The sequence below is a fragment of the Miscanthus floridulus genome, chromosome 5 (assembly GCF_019320115.1).
Source record: "Miscanthus floridulus cultivar M001 chromosome 5, ASM1932011v1, whole genome shotgun sequence".
In the NCBI taxonomy this organism is placed as follows: Eukaryota; Viridiplantae; Streptophyta; class Magnoliopsida; order Poales; family Poaceae; genus Miscanthus; species Miscanthus floridulus.
The window spans coordinates 109,618,027-109,643,152 of NC_089584.1; the positions used below are offsets into that span (position 1 = coordinate 109,618,027).

At 44.5% G+C, this 25,126-nt stretch overlaps 5 protein-coding genes across 5 annotated transcripts; 2 read left to right on the forward strand and 3 right to left on the reverse strand.

Annotated features, from left to right (window-relative positions):
• Positions 1 to 282: 282 nt before the first annotated feature.
• LOC136450462 (transcription factor VOZ1-like) lies at positions 283 to 5,238 on the reverse strand. Its single transcript, XM_066450904.1, has 4 exons — positions 5,002 to 5,238; positions 4,617 to 4,910; positions 1,180 to 1,705; positions 283 to 1,097 (listed from the first exon to the last, which is right to left on the reverse strand). The coding sequence occupies exons 1-4, from the start codon at positions 5,221 to 5,223 to the stop codon at positions 478 to 480; spliced, it is 1,662 nt and encodes a 553-aa protein (XP_066307001.1). The 5' UTR covers positions 5,224 to 5,238; the 3' UTR covers positions 283 to 477.
• Positions 5,239 to 7,667: 2,429 nt separating this feature from the next.
• Positions 7,668 to 12,262, forward strand: LOC136452989 (uncharacterized). Its single transcript, XM_066453565.1, has 7 exons — positions 7,668 to 8,024; positions 8,479 to 8,706; positions 9,136 to 9,209; positions 9,788 to 9,947; positions 10,856 to 10,975; positions 11,061 to 11,169; positions 11,891 to 12,262. Exons 1-7 carry the CDS (start codon positions 7,803 to 7,805, stop codon positions 12,070 to 12,072), a joined length of 1,095 nt encoding a protein of 364 aa, XP_066309662.1. The 5' UTR covers positions 7,668 to 7,802; the 3' UTR covers positions 12,073 to 12,262.
• A 462-nt stretch (positions 12,263 to 12,724) lies between these two features.
• Positions 12,725 to 15,867, reverse strand: LOC136452990 (uncharacterized). Its single transcript, XM_066453566.1, has 4 exons — positions 15,330 to 15,867; positions 14,231 to 14,365; positions 13,943 to 14,029; positions 12,725 to 13,142 (listed from the first exon to the last, which is right to left on the reverse strand). The coding sequence occupies exons 1-4, from the start codon at positions 15,456 to 15,458 to the stop codon at positions 12,960 to 12,962; spliced, it is 534 nt and encodes a 177-aa protein (XP_066309663.1). The 5' UTR covers positions 15,459 to 15,867; the 3' UTR covers positions 12,725 to 12,959.
• Positions 15,868 to 16,068: 201 nt separating this feature from the next.
• Positions 16,069 to 17,813, reverse strand: LOC136452991 (uncharacterized). Its single transcript, XM_066453567.1, has 2 exons — positions 17,638 to 17,813; positions 16,069 to 17,027 (listed from the first exon to the last, which is right to left on the reverse strand). The coding sequence occupies exons 1-2, from the start codon at positions 17,775 to 17,777 to the stop codon at positions 16,448 to 16,450; spliced, it is 720 nt and encodes a 239-aa protein (XP_066309664.1). The 5' UTR covers positions 17,778 to 17,813; the 3' UTR covers positions 16,069 to 16,447.
• Positions 17,814 to 20,939: 3,126 nt separating this feature from the next.
• Positions 20,940 to 22,442, forward strand: LOC136452993 (trans-resveratrol di-O-methyltransferase-like). The gene is made up of 2 exons (XM_066453568.1): positions 20,940 to 21,917; positions 22,009 to 22,442. Exons 1-2 carry the CDS (start codon positions 21,108 to 21,110, stop codon positions 22,309 to 22,311), a joined length of 1,113 nt encoding a protein of 370 aa, XP_066309665.1. The 5' UTR covers positions 20,940 to 21,107; the 3' UTR covers positions 22,312 to 22,442.
• The last annotated feature ends 2,684 nt before the right edge of the window (positions 22,443 to 25,126 follow it).

Below are 25,126 nucleotides of genomic sequence, written 5' to 3' on the forward strand. Positions count from 1 at the left end.
GCATTCATTCATTCATTCATTCAGTGATTATCATATAGCGACTTCTCTCTTATCGGCTTTTGTTACCCGACATGTCAAAAACAACTCACGAACCTGCAACTGCAAAATACCACCAGGAGTTTTCAAGAGCGCAATTGGAGTTTGAGGATACAGATTGCACCCAGATTCAGAACAGGATATTGATGGACATACAACGTGACAGATAAATGGAGTCACCAACCTGACAGGTTACTCGTCCACCAAACCAGAGATTTATCTTACATACAGCTGCACATCGGGAGATGCTATTTTCATGATACGCCTATATTACAAGTTTACGACGACAATGTTTCACAGATGTTTCCTGTAGATTGGGCCAATTACAATTAACAAAAGAAGATGGTGGGTCATGCTAATAAAGTAGACCCAATAATCATAGAGGGAACTGTTAGAACTTGAGGGCCAAATATGCCATAAATCGAATATGTGTTTATCTTCTCATGTCCCATCATTTGAGTTCCAATAAAAGTCACTTCTTTCAGTCAAGTAACCATACGGTAGATGCGGCCCATAAACGACACTACCGTTCAAATATGTCATCTGGTCCACTTGTGACCCTGGCTGATAAGCATTTGGAACATTAGCTTGAACTGAGGTGTTTGGAACTGAATAGATGTTAGTATTGGCATCTATCGGATTAGCCTTTGTCCTGCTCCGGGCTGTCCGTTTGGTGTCTACAGGACTGTCTGCACTGAGTCTAACCATTTGCTGCTGAATTTCATTCAGTGGATTACAAGCTAATTTTGATTTAGCAATCTTCTTTGCATCTGAAGACTTGAATTCAAGCCGATATAAGGCAAAAGCATCACACTCATTGATCTCATATTCATAGAGGTGCCATTCAAAGCTGTTGGATGGCTGTGGATCCATGTAATAGGACCTCTTCAGACCCCCAAAGTCCTTCATCACCTGCTTCCTAGATTCATGCCAACCACGGCCGCTGTAATCTGGCAAGGACCGCTGCTTCCGATTTCCACTATCAAATGCCCTCCTTGGTTTGTCAAAAAACAACCATTCTCTGATACATTCACCTTCAAAGATGTAAAGATCGAAAAGTTCTGCAATGATACAGAATGGCTAACGATTAGTAAAAATGTTCATCAGTACCGTGTGAAGGCTAGTCATGAAGGAAAAGCTTACCAGGTGCGTTCCACGGAGACTTTGCAGTGGCAGCTCCTTCACAGATAGGGATCCCAACATTTTTTCCTTGGATCTTTGCACTAAGAGCAGCAAACAGGGGGCCATCTTTCAGATCAATGCCTCTTGGACGGATCACAGGCATTGTGCCTGGAGGGCCCTCTTCCTGCACAGCCAAATCAGCATGATACATGCTGCAATAATCATGCCATCTTTCTGATCCAATAGCAGGCCTGGGGCAGTCCCAGAGAGCGCATTTTGGCTTCAGGAATGCAGAAGGTGCTGAAGTCATTGTTGTGAGCAAATCTGTCATGTGCAGGAAAACACCCCCAGCACTCTGTCCACTGTTACTCATGTCAAGGTACGCATTAGGGGCTATCTCTTGCGGCAAATTGAACTGTGGATATTCCAGCTGAACAATCCCTTCCAGATTATTAAGGATATCCAGATTAGACCCAGAAAGGTCTATCTTGTAATCTTCATCATAAAGAAAATCCTCAACCGTAAGTTCCTGGTTCACATAGTACATCTGCAAGAAGTAAGATGAGAACTCGTTAAAATTGGCACAACTCCACTGAACTTCAAATTTTTTTTTTGGGAGTTGGCAGAAAGGTAAAGTCACTGAATATGCCAATTACATGCATGCTAGAATTACTATAAAGCAGTACATATAGCATCTAAATGTTGCAATATCTAGGACTAAAGAATTACTCCCTCTGCCCCAAATTGTAAGTTGTTCTGGCTTTTTTAGGTACATAGATTTTCCTACGCACCTAGATGTAAATTATATTAGTAAAAGCTATGTACGAAAAGCAAGAACAACTTACAATTTGGAACGGAGGGAGTAGTACTTAAATGCTAAGGAGGTACATAAACAACAGGAAGTGGAAAATTAAATGGGCGCCATACTAACCTACTGAGACAGAGCAAAACACCCTTGTACACCACTGGAAAGCAGAAGGATGTTGTTTTCTTCTAAAAAGACAATAGAAATACACTGACCGCTGCCATTTCCAAAATCCATTGCATGCTGCATACACTTGTTACTATTGATCTCTTGCCTAAAACAATGAAACTGTAAGCTCAAATATATTTATCCTATAGTTCAAGTTCTCTAGAAACCGTAAAGATTTCTATACTTGTGTCAGCATTAAGAATCACTAATATACTTGATCAACTCATTATATAGAAAATGTTCAATGGAAAAAAAAAGTAGGCCTCTACCACCTTTCATTAATTAGTAGGCTAAATAGTATTACACTAATAAATTGTTGTGGCTTAGTAAAATCATGCAAACATGCTCTGCTAGTGACTTGAGAACTCTGACAAATATCAGTTAGAAATATTATAAAAAGGGACGATATTTCAAGGAAAAGCACTACTCAATTCCAATTTTACCCTGGGCCTGTCATCATCCGGGCTACTACAGCCACTGGCTTAGGCTTAGCCAATCTAGTTTGGTCAAAAAAAATTACCCCAACCATGTCAGGTTCTCATGTTCTTTGTCAACCTCACAGCCCTCAAGAGGTCCTCATTGTGTATAACCCCCAAGTCCAGCCGGCATTACTACAGGCAATCATAGGTGAGACCCCACAAAGCACAAAATAAACAGAGTATGCTCAAATTATTCAGATCAAAATTTTCTACTAACAAAGGTATGCATTCCTACCACAAGAGATAAAGAGCTCCAGCACAAGAGGTGAACAGCTGCTTGCCTTCCCCTGGGCGTTTACTTCTTTAATCTAATCTAATGATGGTGGTAAAATACACATGCTTTGCTCAGATTTAGTTTTTACAAACTAAATTACGCCAACACTCTCACGGTGCAACTGGTCAGCACAACATGCCAAAGAAGCGGTTGGCTGAGCCAGCCCGGGTTCGAGTCACGGCACCAGCTTCTTAAGATGAAAATCAGGGGGACATCTCTCCCCCTGGTCAAATCAAACGAAATTACTTAGCAGGCTTTATAAGCTACGCTTCTAGGCTTCTACGAAATCCAAAAACAAATGTCAACTGAAAACATGACATGTCCCACAATTTATCATGTGCATAGATCACTAGATCACTCTCCAAAATATTCTCTCAAGTTTTAACATGACAAAGGATCATGATGAATTCAGCAGCAGTGCATCCTTTCCTCAATTTTCTTCGCTGTAGCAATGTACTTCCGCTATTTTGTTCCCATACAGCTTAAGTTTCGACAATCTAACTAGGCCCACACAATTAGATTGAGCTTGCAGCCACACATCACAAAGCTAAGAAACAAGGTGTATACAGTATGAAGGATGTAAGCAAGGTAGCAAAGCAAGTGAAACCAACCACCCAAACTGACAGCTCTCACTTTGAAATGGTCAACTTTTCCTCTTCTATAGTCTCCATCTTTAGATGTTCAAAAGGCTTAAAGCTATCAATACATTATTATATATTATATATTATTATATTTTCATAGACCATAGTTCATTGAACGTATTACATTACATCTTTGTCTGCTTTCTTTAGGTTGCAGTCAAGTTTGATATCAAAAGAGTGTTTAAAAGGCCTCGTAGCATAGATTAGATAGATGGATGTTCTGTTATAGGTTCTAAAAGAATTTCAAAACCAACTCCGTAAGACTGATTATCTAAAAAAACCTCCATAAGACTGAGTAGGGGTCAATAGATGTTGACTACTGGGGGAAAAGTAACTAAACAAACATAGATTGGCTAAAGGAGGAGTAGGTGAAATTATGTAGCTCTTGGAGCTGCATGTTGTTCATAGTGGGATGGAAAGCACGGATTTATAGCCATAAACTTCTACTCTACAATGAATCAATTGATAAGAACGAATGGTCCCATCAACTTGAAGTTGAACTCCATCTGTATAAGATCCAAACCAAAACACAGTAGCATTCACAGGAGCCTAGGTAGAACAAGCCTCCATGAAGTGATTGCAATGATACACCACAGACAGACTTGAACATTTCTCACGAATGACCTTTGGTTAATTTATTGAAAAAGATTTGGATCAATATGCAATCCACAGAAAACCTCCATCCAAAACTCAAATAACTTTTGTTTCCCATTGTCATCATGTTGGAGAACAGGAGAAACCTTCCCATTTTGTCTTGAAAACAGAGAGCAGAGGCTATGTCCAGTAAATTTGTCCCCAAAGACGCAGAAACTGCCAACAAAGGTTCTAATGAGGGGTAGGTTGCTTGTAGATCACACCAACCCAAACTAAACAATGAGGCAGACCACATGAACATCTGTGCAGACTAGACAAATCTAACTAGATCATTTGAAGACTCTACGAGTGACACATGATCACACTCATCCACAAATCCTCGTATCTGCGGACTATAAATCTTCTTCACAAGATCGATAACTCTGTCTGCCAGTCATTCCACTAAGATAAGAAAAAATGTTCAAACTTGCATACAGCAAACAAGGAGTAATGAAAACCTGATCATGGAACACCGCAGACGCGGTAGCAGCACCATTAAGCAGAACCCCCTGACTCGGCAGCTGCGGCTGCGGCTGCGGCTGCTCCACAGCGACGTCAACTGCTTCCTCGCGTGGCTCCGGTTTCATGTCCTGGCGGACCTGCGCGTGCCCCTGGTTCTGGTTAGCTGGGGGCGGAGGAGGGGGCTGCTGCTCGACCATCTTGCTCGTGGCGTCGTCCTCCTCCTCGGCCGCCGCCAACTGCAGCAGACGAAGAGTATCCGAAGGCGGATCCGACAGTTCCCTGGCGTTGCCCTGCCGTCAGCCACAGCCAACGAACAAAACATCAGCCGCGCCACCAAAAAGATGGAGGTGGAATGTGCGGAGGAAGCAAGAGGGACGGTACCTGGAGGGAGGAGGCCGGGGAGGGAGCGCTGAGCTCGGAGCGCCACTCGCGCAGCATCTGCTGGAGCTGCGCCTCGAGGACGGCGGCGTCGGCGGGGCGTGAGTCCTTGCGGGCGGACTGCAGGCCCGAGAAGACCTCCTGTATGTCATCGACGCGGGTCATGGCGCGGGCGCGGAACTGCTGGTGCCGCGACCCTGCCCGCGACGACGGCCCCTTCCCCATCTCCGCCGCGATCGGTGAGCTCGGGTGGAAGTGGGACGGAATGGATGGGGTAGTGGTTGTTTTCCTTTCCCCCTCTCGCGCGCCGTCCTCTGTTTCGCAAGCGAGATGCTCTGCCGAGTTTTCTGGCTGCCACTTTGTTGGGTCGGGGTCGGCGGCCTTAGGAAAAGCGACGGCCGCGGCAAAAGGAGGCGGGCGACTCCGGGGCCCAGCATGCGGCCGCCACGTTCGTTTGGACCGGTGAGGTTTGGTTCGTTTCGGATGATACAAAAATATTATTCATTGATTGATAAATTATAATTTATAAGTTGATAAATCATGGTTTATAAGCACCCAGCGAACGGGCTGTAGGCATCGCCGCATCGGACTGGCTCGTCACGGCCGAAAGCGTCGTCCAATAACAGTGGGAGACGGGAGAGTCGGAGACTTTTGTCTCGTGACCTAGCCATCTTCGTGTGTTTACACGTTCTCTCCAGTCGATAAAGATTCTCCTCCACTCTTGTCAGCTTATTGAAAAGCCCCTCCCTTGCCTCAAAAGAAAAAGAATGCCCCTCCTTGGTGGATCTCCAAAAGGTTCTTACCATGGCCCGTGGGTTGAATTTCTTGGGCACTAAGTTTCTTTTAATTAAACTACAATCTATTACTAATATTTACAAGAACACCTTTGAAGGTGTAAAATACAATCTATTACTAATATTTACAAGAACACCTTTGAAGGTGTAAAATACAGGTATATATAAAGATTAATATAGGTGTAGGTAGAAGTACATACAACCTTTACTATTCCACTGTTAATAGAATAGGAAACGCACGGTTCCACGGCAGCAGCAACGCCACATTGTCCCCTGAACGGTAGTAGCACCGTGGCAACACGTGGGAGGCCTGCTAGTACTAAGCAATACCGCACATCAAACACTAACACGAGAGGGTAAATTTGTCGTAGAATATCCTTTAATCGTGACTTTGCCAAAACATTCCTCCTTTTATGCCTATTTGCTATTGGATATTGGCGTTAAAATAAACTAGTCAATTCTATGTTGAGAGAACCCATGCAAATGCATTGAAATATCCTTTGGTTCTCAACCTAATTCATGACGAGTGATTCAACACCATACGTCGTCCACTATTTTCCCTACGTCACAAAAACATCCATGATGCAGCGATAAACAAGGTGACAACTTGTTGACGAAAGCAGGTGGTGGTGCAGCATGTGTGACTACGGATGACAATGAAGTCGCATCCTTCCCCTAGAGTGCACATCCGCTACCACCAAGGCAGGGCCCGAGCTCGTCCTAGCCCTCCGGTCTGAAATCCGCGCACATGGGTCCAAGATTGGTTTAGTCCATGACGTCAACTTTTTCATGCTCGATGATGAGCCTCAGGTGCAATTTCACGGAGCATGCAGCGACGAGCGCTATGATTTTGGTCTTGGTGCAATTCCAAGCGGGGACACGAAAGATGAATGGAAGTGTATCAAGGTGTGCCTCCATGAGAGTAGGGTGCGAAAGTGCTAGACCCTAGGATCACAAGTTCATCTACGACTAGCAGAGGAACTTAGGTGTGGCCTCGATGGATTAGATCAAGGACCTAGGTATGGTTGTTGCTTTGATTTTCTTTTGGACACGAGTCCAATAAATTGGCCAGAGAAAACACTGATGTGCTTGATTAGCGAATTTCTAGGGAATCTTCGCCACTCTTCTCCGTTTCAATTCAGGTCTTAGATCAAACTTTGTCCTTACATCCATGGGACCTATTATAGCATGTCTAACACATATTCAACACACATGTTAGTTCTAGACTTGTGTTATTATCTCAATGAATAAAAGTAAAAAAAGATATATCATGTGTATATGATATACTTATAATCTTTTGTGATTGATAACCCCACAAGCAAAACAAGCATAAAAACTACGTAAAATGTAAATGAGTGAAGTACATATGCGCCAAGCCAAAACTTGGCCATAGCGAAATCAGGGCATGCCAAAATACGGCCGTATATTGGATATGTTTGGATGAGTGAAGTGCATTGTACAAGATTGCATAAGATCTTCCGTACATAACCAATATGTACAAATTACAATACACAAGTCTAAATAGTAGATACACAGACTAATGCAGAATCAATCGAACCCCTACTCAAGGCAAAGCCGTCTGGCTCCATGAGCCAGGAGCGGCTCATGGAGCTGTACCAAAACGGCCGTCTGGTCATAGCTCCCGCTCTACCGATTCCATGGACTGTGGGTTAATGGACGGACGAGATCTCTCCTTACCTCGACACCGCTCCTGGCTGAGAACCAGGACACATCGCTCCCATCTCGCCCGCTCGCTGCTAGGCGCAGGCGCAGCGACACTTCGCACGGTCGCACCCTGCTCGAGCCACGTCTGCTCGCTCGAGGACACGTTGAGCCCCCACTCCCCCTGTCCCCACATGTCATTGTCACATAAACCGATATACTTAACCCCTTCTCACACTCTCCCTCGCCTCCGGTCTCGAAGGGCGTCGCCGAGCCAGCCATCACCGCCCCCCGGCTCGCGAGTCGCAGGCGCAGCCGAGCGTTCCGTGGGGACGAGGCTACCGCGCGATGTGGTGGAGGGCGGTGAGGGCCCGCCGGCGGGTCTCCGGGGCGCGGCCCGCGTCCACCGCGGCGGCGGGGGCGGAGAAGAGCTGCCGCGCCGTGGTGGTGCCGCGTTTCGGTGGTCCGGAGGTGCTGGAGGTCAGGCAGGGCGTGCCCGTGCCCGATCTGAAGCCGTGGGAAGTGCTCGTGCGCGCACGTGCTGTCTCTATCAACCCCCTGGACCTGCGAGTGAGCTCCCCATTTTGGACCCATGCCTCTTCCTCCATTGGATTTAAAAGGAAGCGTCTTATGAAAATCTTCGGATTTTGGGGATTCAGATTGGTTTAGGTGCTGCAAAACTAGAGTGACGAATTATCTTGCAATGCTTCCCTATGCACTGTGATTTACTCTTTACAATATTGAACGCTGTCCTTTGAAAGACCACGCATTATAACAGAGGGCGATATTTCATAATTTTTTATCCCCAAATGAGTAATATTGTGTTATCAACTTATTGGGAAATATATCATGATAGATTGTGCTACCCAGGCACATGAATGAGGGAAAAAGATTGATGGTTTAGTAAATTTTGGTACGTACAGAATTTGTATTTTTCTGTGTTATTAGAGTGATGAAAAATCCTTAGGATCATGTTAGTCTGTTTGTCATTGTGATCTGCATGCTTAAAGTTGCTTGTTTTTAGATGCGATCTGGCTATGGGCGCTCCATATTCGAGCCACTCCTACCACTTATCATTGGTCGGGACATTAGCGGCGAAGTTGCAGCCACAGGGACTTCGGCGGCGTCATTTTCTATTGGTCAAGAAGTGTTTGGTTCGTTGCATCCAACTGCTCTCAGAGGGACATATGCTGACTATGCTATCCTGTCACTGGACGAGCTTACTCTCAAACCATCTACAATCAGTCATGTGGTGGGTGTCATTAAATTGTTTTCTTCTTTCCGTGCTAGTAGTCTTTTTAAGAAATATAATGTTAGGATCAATTTCCATCTGTTATTATGGATGATTCTGTAGGCCAAGTACGGTACTATTACCTAATCTGAACTTGGGGGACCCTGTTTTCTCTTGCACACAATACGTCTTGATTTATTCCAAGGATGTACTTCAGATTTTGTGCTGAAGGAGGGAACTAGAGCTATAAGTGAGACATGACTTTTGATCTGAGAAATGGACGTTCCAAAATGTCATTCATGTTCATTGTTTATTAATGGGAAGTATCACACCTGTTTTCGTCATGACTGAAGACTCAGACGTTTTGAAATTTAGTCTTACTTGCATGTGATAGGCACCTTACAACTTATGGTGATTTTCTGAAATTGAATTGAGACTGTTATATCGCAGGAGGCTAGTGCAATCCCGTTTGCTGCTTTGACTGCATGGCGTGCTTTACATGGTACAGCTCAAATTTCTGAAGGGTATGTCTGATTACATACACCATTTGATAGGCAGATAGTCAGTTGCTTCTGCTGCTTTAGTTGATGTTGCATACAATCAGTTACTCTAATTTATTTTTATGTTGTATCGGTCCGTGACTTTTAGTTTCATGGTCTTCCCCTTTTTTTCCCGTAATGATGTGAGTCCTCATAGTGTGCTTATGCAGCGCACAGACAAGAAACATAGGATTTGGGCACTGGCAAAAAGTTAATGTTCCATACTGTTGAAATTTGCATAATTGTGGGTTTATCATAGTAATGTACTGCACCACACTTCTCTTTCTTTGTCTTCTACTGTATGCCTAACTGACTTCTGTGGTTAATCTGAAAACCAATCTGTTAGTCAGGTGAACTGCGCATGCTTACATACATGCTTGCTTGTCATTAGCTGCAAATGCTACTGGTTGTGGTTAATCTGAATACCAATGTGTTAGTCAGGCTGCTGCATACGCTTACATGCATTCTTGCTTGTCATTAGCTGCATAAGGCTACTGATTGATTGGAAGCTTATTGAATTCTTTTTTGTTTATTGAGTTTAATGCCATTTATTGTAATTACAGACAAAGAGTTCTTGTGATTGGTGGAGGAGGAGCGGTTGGGTTAGCTGCTGTTCAACTTGCAGTGGCTGCTGGGTGTGGGGTTTCTGCTACCTGTGGGACCCAAAGTATTGAGCGAGTTACAGGAGCTGGTGCTGAACAAGCTATTGATTACACTGCTGAGGTAAGTAGCCTTTGGTGCTCTTGTCCTTATACAATCTTTTAATAAAGTAATAACATTGTATCTTGAGAGATTAGTTTGTCATGCAACAGCGCACACAAGCTGCCTAACCTTTGTTTGCAGTTGTTGTCTTGTGAAACCTTGCTGCAGATGTGAGCGGTATTCTTTGTATACCTTCACAGAAGTATAGAAAATGCTGTATTCTATATTAGTGATCATGTGATTGTTGTATGATACTCAATACACTACATGTGATCTTCACGGCCTTCTTTATTGCTGAAGCTATATTATTCTTCATGGAGTAGAAGGAAACTTTGGCTAGTTCTTTTGCCACTTTCCTCTATGAAGCTGGACAGCTGCTTCATGCTTTGAATTGTTGTTCTTTGTTGATCCTCCCATTTGCATGACAAACCTGTAATATTATACTCGCAGGTCTGTGAGATTCCGCGGACACTTAATCTGTTTTTCCCCCCTTAGGTCTAATGTATTTTTTCTCTCATGTATAGAGATGAAAATCCAGGACATATAGACTTATAGGGAATGCTCCCATCGATTAGTCTTATCCATGTATTAATATGAAAACCCAGTATATATGCACTTGTACGGGGATGCCACGGATGCTCTTAATTTTGTGTGCTGGCTTGAATTGCATAACTATATATATGGAGCAAGCTTGTAACTGAAGGTCCCCTCCCCCACCCCCACCCACCACCCCCACACCACCCCCAAAAAAAAATAGAACACACCTAAATCTTCGCTTATTCTTCCGGACTAGAATTTTGTGCCAGCTTCTACTATTGGATAAATGGCTAGTAATTATCCTCATCTGTATTGCATTTTTTCCCCTCAAGAAATTCCCCTTGCCTTGAGCACCGTCTTTTTTTATCTTCTATTTACAACCTACCTTACAGGATACTGAAGCAGCAGTTAAAGGAAAGTTTGATGCTGTTTTAGACACCATAGGAGTACCTGAGACTGAAAGAATTGGCATCAGTGTTCTTAGGAGAGGTGGACACTATATGACCCTTCAGGTGATCAATCTGCATTTTGGCTCTTTTTGTGCTTCTTTTGTCTTTGACCTATCTTTTCTTATCATAGTGTCGTGCAATGTGATAGGGTGAAGCAGCTGCACTAGCAGATAGGTATGGATTGGCTGTAGGGCTTCCTGCTGCTACTGCTGCTTTACTGAAGAAACAGATGCAGTATCGCTATTCTCATGGAATAGGTAAAAGGCTTCTATTTCCAGTATATTTGTATACATGCATTAGTTTGTATGTGCGTATCAATTCTTCTGGTCCTATACCTTATAGGACCACAACTTTAGTGAATGGACACATTGCTGTTGGTCACCAAATGGCCCAAGACAAAGCTGTTTTTTGCTAGAAGCTTATGTCTAATCTCCCAAATTGTTCAGTGTATCTTAACAAAACCTATCCGGACTTTAGCAGAGTTCTTTCTCAAATACTAAGTACTTCCAAGAAAGAATACTACTCCACTGCTGGCTAGTGTAGTATTTGAAAGCAACCTTCTGTAGCATATTTGTTGTAATCAATGCATCAAAACTTACTGGATAATGGGTTCCATTTGCATATACAATAGTGCATACAGAAAGTTCATAGCAGTGAACTGTCATTGTTTTTTAAAGTTTTGAACCCAGTAACTGGACATGGAGAATATCTGTGGTGGCCATTGGTGTAGTTTTCTGCATCGGAACCAGTTGGATCTAGATATTTCAAAAAAAAAAAAAACAAGCCAGGAAATGGAATTATGTATGCATTTTATGTATCTCGTATAAAGTTCTGTTGGAGTATTGCTCAATAGGTGGCACAAAGTTTAGGAATGTAATATCTTATACATAAGCAAATTTGGCTATGTAGCTTACTGGCTACTGCTACATATTGCATTTTATAAAAGATGTTCTGATATCTCTATGAAAAAAATTTCAGAGTATTGGTGGACATACATGAGAGCTGATGCCGAAGGGCTTCATGAGATCCAAAGGCTATCTGGAGCTGGGAAATTACAGATACCTGTGGAGAAGACCTTTCCCATCAGCCATGTAAGAGAAGCTCATGCGGCCAAGGAGAAAAAGTTGGTTCCGGGCAAGGTGGTTCTAGAATTCGATTAATGTTATTGAGATTTTGTCCATCGTTAACTGAAGGGCTGTGTGTTTGTAAATCAGGATAGTATTTTTTTTCTTTTTTTGAAAAAAAAAAACTGAATCCCTCTGCTGATGTCAGGTTCCAGTTTATCATTCCATTTCAGTAGAAATGCGGTAAATAATCATATCAGATACGAGCAAGATTTTGCTGATGAAATTCTTCTGTCACAGTGCATCTATACTTGCATCGAGATACTTGATGCTTCTTGGTGCATTTTCAACACGCTCCCGCTGTTCTGCATATCAAAGCGCCATGACGCCACAGATTTCATTCCATGAGCGTTGACCTACTCGTTCACCTTTAGAGCTTCATTTAGTTTTACAAGCCTTGAGGATTTGAGTAGTCGCTCAAGCTATGCTCAGACCATCGATACCTTTTACAATTTAGTAGTACTATTATCGGTTAATGCAAGATCAATGTCTTACTGAAAGACCTGAAATACAGATTTATTGATGCATCTCTTGCGCGCTAGACACACACATTTTGACTAATTAATGATAGAAATTTAGAATGTTTCACTTTTTTGAATCCTAATGGAGTAAAAGGGAAGTCAGTAAAGCAGAGCAAAGCATATGCTGGAGGCTGGACACGAGATGCAGATAGGGTACATCATCTTAGCTCCAAGATTTTTTTCCTGGGCATGTCAAAACTTTAAACTGAATGTCACGTCGACAACTTCGATTTGGTTCAAATTCCTCTCGAGTACTATTCATTATCCACAACGTAACCTTCAACCTTCCGCCAGTAACTTCAGTCAATCGATTATGTAACTGAATAAATGCAAGGGAAACAGAGGCAGTGTGCAGTCGTCCGTTCAGACCGCGAGCTATCGACAGTTGCAGAAGTAGAGCAATTACGCAGCTGTTGGCTGCTGAGTACCAGCAGGCTGTGCCGCAGCCTGGGCACCGGCCTGGGCAGTGCCGAAGCCGCGAAACCCCGGAAGAGTCCACTTCGAGTACTGCCGCTCCATCTCGCTAATCTTCTGTTTCATGAGCTGTACTTCCTGGGCTAGTTGCTCCTCCCTTTTCTTTATCGCCTGTCATTTGGACATGAATAATTAATTATGATGGAAGAGGCTTGAGAAGTCACAGGCCCGGCCCTGGAGGGGGGCAAACGGGGCAGCCGCTCCAGGCCCCCCAGACCAAGGGGCCCCAGGTATGTACAATGTATATACGTATTGACATCCACCTTGGAAGCTAGTAGCTGCTAGTGCTAGAAAGTAGCAGCTCGTAATAACAATCTATATTTATTTATTATACTTTGTTTCATTTGCTTCTTTTGTCTGTTTATTAAATTTCAACACCACCATGTTATGCCAAAAATAGTCTCCCAGAAATGAGAAAAAGAGACAAAAAAAAGAGTAAGAAGAAATAAGTAAATGAATTAATGAGTTAGAGAGTATCTATTATAAATCTTTTAAGAGTCATACAGGCTAAGAAATCTATATGAAACAATTTTTTTTGCCAAACCAGTTAAGATAGAATAGCACCTCAAGAGGAGATCCTTAAAACCCACTCTAATAGAAGTAAATGAATTAATGAGTCAGAGAGTATCCATTATAAATTTAGTACTATTGATATGATTTTTATATTAAGTGGGTCTGAGTTTGAGTTTGGCTCTAGGCCTCAACAATCCCAGGACCGGCACTGTGAGAAGATGTACCACATAATATAATTGCCATCAACAACAGAGGAACCAGAAGCAATTTTTAAGATCAAATTTGTATTCTGCCTTGCATTTGTGTTCAAGAGATATCCTGGCAATGTGCCAATGTCATGTTTTCATTAACAATTGAACTAATGATTCCTAGAGAAAAGTTGGAGGCAGTCATCTTACCTCAATTTCCTGACTACGGACTTCCTCTTTTCTGGCTTCTGACCTGGCACTTCTTTGCACCTCATAGATAATTGCAGCACCAGCAACCTAAGAAATTATGTGAGTCCACGTCAGCTCGAGTCATTTCTAGGGTCTGATGTGAAAGTAATAAAATATATTCTAGAATGATCGGATTTTGTTTCTCATCATACATGAAAAGGAAACGTCGTTAATCCTTTTTCTATTCATTTTACATTGAAAAAAAAAAGACCATTGCTATTCAGAACAATGCAAGTCAAGAGTACTTGCCGAGAAAACAAATAGTTCCCCAAGAAGATCTGCAGCAGCTTGAATAGCTTTCTCCTCATTCAGGGGCCGAATGTGACTGTCAGTCGCACGTCCGTAAACTCGCCTCTGCATATTTGTCGTGAAACGATGGTTTGCCTAGAATTGTATACCAAAAAATGTCAGTTACAGCTGTCCCATAATGTATGGTGCAGAGCAGTGTGATTCCATGTTTGCTATTCAGAACCAGAACCTATTCAGTTTACAGTAAGAGAGCAATACAGTAAGATGCGAAGAAAATAGCCATGACAGCAATAGGATAACAGAGCAATGCTATTAACCTGCTGCATTTTCAGTTGTACAATGCAAAACTCATTGTGAAAATTTTACTCAGAAGAGCTGAACAACATTTCTATATCCAAGACGCCATTTCCTCCATCAGACAATGTGCCCACATCATCAACATTGCAGAAGTATTTTACAAGGATTATTGTGGACTTCTTTTTGTGTGTGTTCTGGTGAGGATTGTATCATTGATGATGCTTCCAAAGTATGGGTGAATAAATTGGGCCTATCGTTACCTGACAGGCAAAACACAGATTCAAGCCTAAACTGATCCCTAAGGCATCATTCTGAAATGTCCTCACAACTAGGGTATTCCTATTGGTATGAACATTCAGAAAAAAAAAGTAGAACGGACTTCAGAAACTTGTCGACCCCAAATAATTGATCAATACTATAATAAATTCACTATATATCACTAACGATTTGGATCAATGCAGTATATCGTCCCACATAGGGACAAAATTCTGAATCCCTGACAGCATTTCACATTGTAGAAATCCATTCCGCAGACATTTCTCATCAGATCAAACGCAATAAGCCAAATCATTCCACGAACATTATGGCACGCTAAAAACATCAAGAATCTCGGAACGCCCGCTGCATCAACGAAGCCGTACTGACTAAAAACGATCAAGCGTTCAAGCAGCCTCAACTTGCAACTTACAGAAAAACGAACTGCAAGGAGGAATTTCTCCATGGCAAATCGAAACGAAACCAAGCATCGGCGCACAGATTGCAGTACGAAAAAATATGCCAGACGAGATGGAGCGTCGATCACCTGCGCGAGGCCGATAATGAGACCGCGGAACTTGGGGTGGATGCCGGCGTTGTACTTGAGGCGGGCCGCGATGGGCTTGCTCAGCGTCCGGAACGCGAGCGAGCCGAGCTTCACCAGCGGGAGCATCATCGTCCCCTCCTCACCGACACCGTCGATGTTGCTGCCGCTCTAGTCTCCTCCTACCGAGCTCGCCGAGGGGGAGGCCCGGGGTTCTCCACTTATATGACGGCGTGGTCCGTTCCGTGGGCGTAGGTCCGCGGCGGCGGAGGTTGTTGCTCGCCGAGCTTCCTTTTTCTTGGAGAGGAAGGAGCGGAGCGAAGGGGCGCAGAAAGAGCGGGAGTTGATGCCCCTCGGGTTCAGGCTTTAGTAGATCGTTTCGGCCCTTTATTTGTTCCGGTAATTCCTTTTCTGCCCCTTGACGATGACCTATTCTCCTCGGCAAAATGTTCTAGGATAACATGATGCGTACAGGAGTCATTTGTTAATACAAAATCATTAAAATATGAGCCACTCAAACTTGAACGGTGTTGCACACATCTAAGCGCATAATCAAGGCAACTCGTCCAGATTGAACCAATACCGTCCCTGGTGCCAAGATTTCTCGAGGTAACAGCCAGCAAGATAACACCAGTCACAAGATCATAAACAAGTTTAACTGCCACAGAGGAATATCAAAGTCGCCAGTAAAAAACTTCAGCACGCTCAATCTGGTAGATTATGACTTCAATCAAAAAAGTGTCACCAAAAACTTCTGACTACGGTTCTCGTCATCATCAAAACTTACTCCACGATTCACAAGAAGCACGACAAATTGGCTACAAATTCATTAAGTAGACTGGATATGGTGGACCGCGTCTCTTGCAAGCCAAATCCGTAGCCATTGTCATCAGAATATCAGATGATTGAAAACAGCCAGTGAACTCAATCATGGTCCATCCGGGCATCAGGCAAAATATGCCAGTAACTATGAAAAATAAGGCATCAACAACAAAATTCACATTGAAAACAGAAACTACAAAAAATTCTCAGAATTGTACATGGTGGTCACCCTGACAAAATTTCCATCCCAGGCCGCCAAGTGTGTGCGCACTTCATTCCTCACCAAGTGTGCGTGCGTTTCATTCTTCGATGTGTGAAGCATGGTGCACACACATCAGCCATGTGCCATCAACCTTCTCAAAAATGTTGGTGGCGATTTGCTTTCCCCAAGTTCTTCCTTTGGTCTTCACCACTTCCAAGCACGTGACATAACCAAGGCTGCCACGGATGTGAACCTCTATATTCTTGAGATCAATATTCAGTGGAAACTCATAATCGGCATTGCAAACCATCTCCCAGCTTTGCATGACCACATCATAACCGGATATCCAACCTGCAGCAGGATGTATAACATATACATGGTCACCCTTAGCCCAGATAGAATACATTGCAGCGATATCTCCATTCTTGAAGGCATTGTAGAACCGTGCATTTGCTGCAAGGAGCAAAGCTTTAGCATCCTCGTGGAGGATACGCAGATCATCCCGGATCTTTGCTGCACGAGCATAATCTTCTTCCTTGATGGCTCTGTCTAAATTTGACAGCAGAGTTTCTTCGTCCACCAAATCCTCACTTTTCGGATATCCATCAGCCTCCCCACTTTTAACATGGGCAATCATACATCTTCTCAAGTTGGAACCTGCAGTTTGAATCCCTACACTGAAGATGACATGTTAGGCATTCTGAGAATGGCATATGGTTCTTCATTTCTAGTGCAATGCATTTCATGACTGCATTCATGAAAATATTAATCATGATATATCTTCTAGGATCAATGTTCACCAAATCCTTTGATATGTTAGGAGTTAGGGACTCTAGGTTGGGCAGGAGTATGGATATTTGAAACTAGAGCCGATTGAATAAGTGTTAGAAATTGATGATTTCAAACTGAATAGGTGTTAGAAATTGATGATAAGCATTATGGTCACATGTTTACCACCTTCGAGGCCCCAATCATGAAAGTACCCTACCTAGGTTTTCATATAACTAAGGTCACACTAAATAAGATCATCGGATGGCTGTCACCCACACAAGTAGTGTATTCAACAAACAAAATGCTGTCTGCAAAGGCCGATCCCATATATGGCAAGATCGCTGATCCGACCACTAAATTACTCCGCAAAACTATTCGAACTTGGAAGGGGCAAGAGAGAACGGGGCAGAGGCACAACCAAATCTACGAAGTAGAATCATTATCGGTCAACTCATGCGTGACCTCGAGCAACTGGGTCAAGAAATCGAACATTTTAGGCGAGATAAGGGGGCTCACAAAGTTCTATCCGAGCAGCGTCGTCCGATGCAGAGCCGCGTAGGGGTGGAGCTGATGCTACAGGCCAAGAAGGCCGTTTCGCGGAGCCGCACAGTTGGAGACGGCCGTAACCATGGGCTAGCAGCCGGCGCCGCCGACATCGCCGGAAATTTGTCGTCGCGGTCTCGCAGGTGAGATTTCACCCCAAACTATGTTTGACTATCAAGTGTGGTCGTTTATCTTGGAAATAATTCTAAACACGTCCCTACAGAACCACGAAGTTCCATTTTGCCCCTTTTAGAGAAATTGAATACATTTGTTAGGAGTGTTTGGTTCCTACTTCTAAACTTTAGTCGTTGTCCCATCGGATACTTAATACATGCATAAAATATTAAATATGGACTAATTATGAAACTAAATACACAGATTAAGATTAATTTACGAGACGAATTTATTAAGCTTAATTAGTCCATGATTTGACAACGTGGTGCTATAGTAACATGTGCTAGTGACGGATTAATTATGCTTAATAAATTCGTCTCGCGGATTACTAACGGATTCTGTAATTTGTTTTTTATTAGTATCCGAACACCCCATGCGACACCCCACGTGACATCCAACGTGATACCTCTTACAGCCTGTTCGCTTGTTGGTTTTAGCCAGCCCAAACCGATACCTCTTACAGTCTGTTCGCTTGTTGGTTTCAGCCAACCCAAACCAGTCAGCCAACAGTGTTTTTCTCTCACAATAAACCAGTACTAGCCAACCTAAACCAGCCCAAAAATCAACCAGCGAACCGACGGACTTTAGCACCTAGGTCCAAACACCCCCTTACACATGTTTTCGTGCAGGTTGCAAACATCAATGGATCTTTTGAAAACCAATATTAGTTTAGATGCACCTAAACCTAAGTCCAGTTTCTTCATCTGTACATGCATCTGCAAAAAGGTGGGAGGTGGTTTCGCCTAATTCCGTTTCTTCCTCCCTTCTATGCTAGCAATTAAATTTTAGTGTAATAAATTTAAATTGATTACATTTAAGTTGTTCAGTGCACACAAAAATTCAGAATTTTAAGCATATTTTTATTTATATAATTTTTAAGAAAAGATATACTTTCTAATGTATTGGTCAAACGATCGCATAAAATAATTTTGATCCATCGTCCAAAATGTTCTCATTTTTATAAGAATCAGATCCCTACCAAACAATTGAACAGAAGAATAGCCTTACTTTGTCACCGATACCTTGTTTCCATTTTGCAGTGCGGGCGCTTATACATTCATCGTGGGTGTCTCATGTCTACCTACCTAACGACCACGTGTTTTACGTAGTTTCAACACATGAATTTTTTTACACCATAGAATTAAGATCCAATAGCTTTCATCCTCCTTCTACCTCTAGCCTCCAGTCTTCTTCTATCTTTAGACAATCACAAATTACAAGATCATATATCAACAGATTACAAGAAACAATTTTTTTATATAGAAGGACAAATCACAGCAGAGGAGGAGGAGAGGCTACTGGAGCATCACCGCGCACAGGCACAGCACCACCGTACATATCTATCGAGCTGTGTATACAGCAATCGCCGCAATGATTGGCACACGCACAGCAATCGCAGCAATCACGCTGTGTATACAGCATCCAACTAGTAGTAGTACAGGTACAACAATCGCCGCGGATACGAAGGGAAAAAGAGAAAAAAAATTCATATTTTTTTTCGCTAAAACACACATGTGTTGTATAGCATTTATGAAAGAATAACGGCATGTTTGATTCCTCATCTAAACTTTAGAACTTAAAAGCACTTTAGCTCAGTTTTAAGATGTAAAACTCTCCCTTTTTTTTTGAACATTAAGATATAAAACTCTAATATAAAATGAACTAAAGTTTAGAGCTAAGTTCAGAGAGGGGATCAAAATAGATCCAGTAACGGGTTCAACCGTAATGCTCGAGGAAATTAATCAAGCTCACTTCATCGGTGCATCTGTATGGAACTTACGCATAGCCTGTCTGCCTGTGTGATACATACAAACTCCAATATAGAACTTACGCATAGCACGTACACCTACCACTACCAGTCGCCAGTCGCTCTCTTAGTTTTGACCCGATTGTATATTGAAAAAGATCTACCACATTACAATCTGCATATAACTAGATGGTATTAGTAATAAGAGTAAAATGCATCGGAGGTCTATTAACTTTTTTATTAGGGTATCATTTAAGTCTATCAACTTTAAAATTATATTTTTGGGTCCATAAATTTTTAAAATGGTTCACACCAGATCCATACCTATTTATTTAACCTTAAATCCAAAATATATTTACAGAAAACCCCTACATTTTTTTATTTTCTACGTGCTCACCCTTCCTGCTCAACGCACCAGCTCATGTCTTCACAGTGTTGGACATGCGGCACCAGCTTTCCCGTATCAGCGCCGTGCTTCGCCCTGCAGTCGTAGAACTGCGGCCCGTGCATGCACGACTCCATCGATTTGGCGCGCCGGCACACTCCCAGGCTCCCACAACCCCACCGGCCACCGCCGTGGCGTGCGGCGACCGCGTGCCTGCCGCTCCCGTGCGGTCGCGTCGCTCGCTGCCGCGTTTTTTGGTAAGAGAAGATGCGTACGTTCGCGCCAGCGGCCCCGCACCCCTTCCGCGGGGGCGTGCTGACTCGCCGACCCATTGTGTTGCGCACGGCGCCGCTGTCGGCCACCGGCCGCTTCCTGTTCCGGATCGGAGCGGGAGCACTGCGGCAGTGTAGCGCTGGAGCGAGTGGCGCCCCTGTTCTCTGGTCCACTCCGCCCGCCATGCCGCTCTCGGAGGATATGAGATCAGCGTTCAGGTTTAGCAACGCTTGTTCACTGGCGAAGAGATGCAGTTTGGTTTCATGTTGGCTTTTTATGTCACGATCATGTATGTATATACGAGTAGAGTGGGCCGAGCACCATATCATATCATATCCCATGCTTTAACTAGTATTTCATTCAGAAGAAGGATGGGAGGAAAAACAGGAGCAGGAGAATTTCGTCTCCGGCACTCTGCCAGTCATTTGATCCTCATCACAACACGAAGCTTGTGCAAGGACGGACTATGCAGCAAACTAATAAACACACACTAGCAGCAGTCGGTCCAGTACAGAACAAACACCCCACGAAAGTTGATAGACCTAAATAACCCCACGAAAGTTAATGGTGCTTCCGTACATTTTACTCTAGTAATAAATTAAAGTGCGAGCTGGTTCCGCTGGCTACTGATTACTTCTACTAGCATTTGCAATAGGAAAACGACAACCACCATTCTTCATATTCCGTGGAACTTCTGAGTGGAGCAGAGGGAGAATCTAGGAACGTTTCAACGAGTACAAACGTGACACTACGATAAAATACTTGGACAACGTTTCTGTTGACATCAAACCCAAATACTCCTACAAAGGTAGTTCTTTGCAAGTTGCAAACTGCACCATATCTCCAAATTAGAGAGCAAAAGCCATGGACACCAGCCGCGACAGGGGCCTCACCACCGGCGACGAGCTCATGCAGGCGCAGGCCGAGCTCTGGAACCACGTCTTTGCGTACACCAGATCCATGGCCCTCCGATGCGCCGTCGAGCTGGGCATCCCCGACGCCGTCAGCCGCCTCGGTGGCGCCGCATCGGTCCCGGAGCTTGTCGCGGCGCTCTCCCTGCCGCTGCCCAGGGCGCCGTATCTGCGCCGCCTCATGCGGCTGCTTGCGCACGCCGGGTTCTTTGTCTTCGACGCCGACGCCGCCAGCTATGGGCTGACCCCGCTCTCGCGCCTCCTCGTCTCCACGGCCACGCCAGGCGGCGGTGGCGGTGGGCAGGGCCTCTCGCCGTTCGCGCTGGCCATGCTGCACCCCGTCATCGTGTCGCCGTCCATGTCCCTGGCGTCCTGGTTCCGCGCCGCGGACGCCGTCAACGCCGCGGCGCGCGTCCCGTTCGAGTCCGCGCACGGGCGCGACCTCTGGGCGGTGGCGAAGGACGACCGGGAGTTCGGAGCGGCGTTCCACGACGCCATGGCGTGCGACGGCCGGTTCGTGATGGACGTGCTCGTGCGCGACCACAGCGACGTGTTCCGGGGCCTCGCTTCGCTGGTCGACGTGGGCGGCGGGTCAGGCGGCGCCGCCAGGGCCATCGCCAGCGCGTTCCCGCACATCAGGTGCAGCGTCCTGGAGCTGCCGCACGTGGTTGCCGCCGTCCCGACAGGCGAACTCGGCGGCGTGGAGTTCGTCGCCGGGGACATGTTCGAGCATGTCCCCAAGGCCGACGCCGTCCTCCTCAAAGTCTGGCGCAGTGGCGCGCACATCCAACCATCTCCTTTGCCTTGTGAAACTGACGAATGACGCTGCGCGCGGTTGCTGTGTACTTGTGCAGTGGATCCTGCATGGATGGGACGACGAGAACTGCGTGCGTTTACTGCGGCGGTGCAGGGAGGCGATCCCTTCGAGGGAGGACGGCGGCAGGGTGATCGTGATGGACCTGGTTGTTGGATCGAGCCCAGCTGACGAGAAGGCCACCGAGACGCAGCTGCTGTGGGACGTGATGATGATGGGGGTGGTCGGGAGCCCCGAGCGGGACGAACGTGAGTGGCGCAAGATCTTGCAGGACGCAGGTTTCAGCGGCCACAAAATCGTTGCCCTCCTCGGGATCCGGTCTGTGATCGAGGTCTACCCTTGATTTTCTTAGGACAGAAAAAACGGACTATTCAGAATCCACACTGTTCTTCAGTGTAATCTAGTAAACGCAATGGTAATAGAATTTCGTCTGTGTTATATTCTACCTTTATATTTTCTTATTATACCAATGATCCGTGATCACCAAACCATCTGATAAGATCAACTGTGATACCAAACCCATTTTTCTTAAGTTTTCAGGTTCGTTTCGTTATCTTTCCCCCAATGGTTCCTAACTAAAATTTAGGACTGCCATTAAATTGCTGCCACACTTTTCCCCCAATGCCTTTTCTTTCGCAAGCTCGTATTGTTGGTTCCATTTCATGTTAAGGAGTACTATAAAAGCACGTCTAATGCAAGCATATATCGATGATGGTCTTAGATAAAAAGTTTAGTTTCATGTAGATTAAAGGCTCCATGGCTACCAGACTCACATTGGAAACCACAACTAACTTTTTTACTTCCCTGCGTTCTGTTTTTCTTTCTCCTACTCTCACCTGTCCCTTTAAATCACCATCTTTAGCATGAAGCACTAGTAGCCTGCGGAAGCTTCTCTGACAACCTGCAAGCCACTACTTTACCTCCAACCTACCTAGCTGGTTGAGGCTGCAAGCTACTTCACCGCGTTGGGACTGAGCGCGTGTTTAGTCGGTTGAAGTTTGGAATTTGGGCTACTGCAGTACTTTCGTTTTTATTTAGCAATTAGTGTTTAATCATGGACTAATTAGGCTCAAAATGTTTGTCTCGCAATTTGCAACCAAACTGTGCAATTGGTTTTTTTTTTCGTCTACATTTAATGCTCCATGCACGTATCGCAAGATTCGATGTGATGAGCACTGTAGCACTTTTTGGGAATTTGGATGGGAACTGAACACGGGCTGACCTAAAGAGGGAGAGTCTTTTAGGTTGTTTTTCACCTGACCAAAACCACCTATGCCCTCATGATGGACTCACTTGTCAGGTTATGAGTGTTAAAGTTCATTACACCACACTTCCTACATCTCAGTCGACTGAGATTTGTTGGTCGTTCAGGTGACGGCGCCCGCGCCCCACACGCGCATGCTCCCCACGCGCCCCGATGCGACGCATGCTCCCCACGCGGCTCCTCCTTCTCTCCCCACGCACTCGACCGGTACCCGTGTCCGCAGGTAGGGTTCAGGCGAGACCTCACAGGCGTCGGGTAAGTCCAGTGTCCTCTCTCTCCGGCCTCTCCCCCACTTTCTTCTTTGAATCCGGTGGGTATAGAAGGGTTTTGGGAGGAGGTAGGCAGGCCAGGTGGTGGGGAAGGCGGCGGGGCGACTTTGGGGCCCTGGCGGCGGCGGAGGCAGCCGGGCCACGTCAGGGCTTGGGGGGGGGGAGCGGCCGTTCTCGCCGGAGTTGGAGAAGAAAGCGGCGGCGAGAGGATGGGAGGGGGAGAGGAAGGCCATCGCTGCCGCCCCTACCGCGCCGCGACAGGGCGGTGGATGTCGGCGACAGTAGGGTCGCACGCTTTGGGAGGACAGAGAAGAAGAAAGCTTGTCAGGAGGAAGAAGAACATGTCTTGCCATTGGATGGAGATTAGACGGATGAGCTTCGTCGCCTGAAAGATGCAAAATTTTGAAGCGCCTAGAATATAGCATCACCCTTATTACACTATCATAGCCACATTTCCAAAAAAAATGTTTCTACTACACCTAATTTTAGACGCCCAAACATGCATTTCCATATATACCCACCCTTGTGTGTAATCCCTATGCATGTGTCAATCACAACACAATCAAGCATGATTTCCTTTGTCGACCTTTTGGCTTTTATGTTAACTATCCCTTCCTCAACCTTACATGGTCCTCCCCCACAATTATGCTATGTTTACTCCTCATCATGTTCTGGCTTTCATTTCCTTCATCTTTACGCATTTGACTGGAAAAAAATTCCCCTGCAGCGCATGTATATGTGTTCACAATCCTTTCATTACCAAGATCATGCATGGTTATGCTGCAATTATTAATGATTCCTCTTTTATCTTGAATTTTATTTCCTTTCTTTTTATGAATTAGATCACCTATACCCTCCCTCCAACGTTGGCAAGAATAAACTAATGTTTGTTTTGAGATACTCCCTACCAATTATTTAGTTGGTCCTATTTATCCCTTAACAAGATATGATAGTTTTTGTTTCTCAATGTATAAGTTGTGTTTTGTGAAAAAGAATTGTGGCTTTTGCAGCTTTGCTTGAACCAAACATTAGCATTTTATCGCATGGCGTGCCACACCTTAGACGTTGGCAATCTACGGCGGGAAACCAAACATCCTCTAAGTCCACAATATTACACAACCTATCCTAATCTTCGATATCAACACTTAGGTGGTTGAAGTTCTCAAATATGTATGATGATACTCCCTTAAGCTTTAACGACAGAAATTCATCGAGTATAAGGGTATTTATAGATAAATCCCCAAAAGTAGACAAGCCTTGGGGGAAATTCTCTTTGACGAATGACGACACTATTAGGGGTCAAGTGGTTCTACTAGAGATATGGGGATACTAGTACCTACCACTCCTGTAGCCTGTAGGCCTTGGTGTGGACTTGTTTTGCCAATGCACTTTGTAAGCATCTAGGTCCTTAGATAAGTGGTAAGTATTTTAGCGATTAATCAAAATTGTATCATTACAACTAGCAAAGTTGTTTGAAAGGACATTGAACGTTAAGTCACAATAACTTAGGGCATTTTTGGTCCCTAATTTTAACAACGAGAGATCAAAATGACACAAGAAGATGAAGGACACTTAGAGTAGTATAGGTTCTGGCTTTCGGTTCTTTTTTGAATTACTCTCTCTAT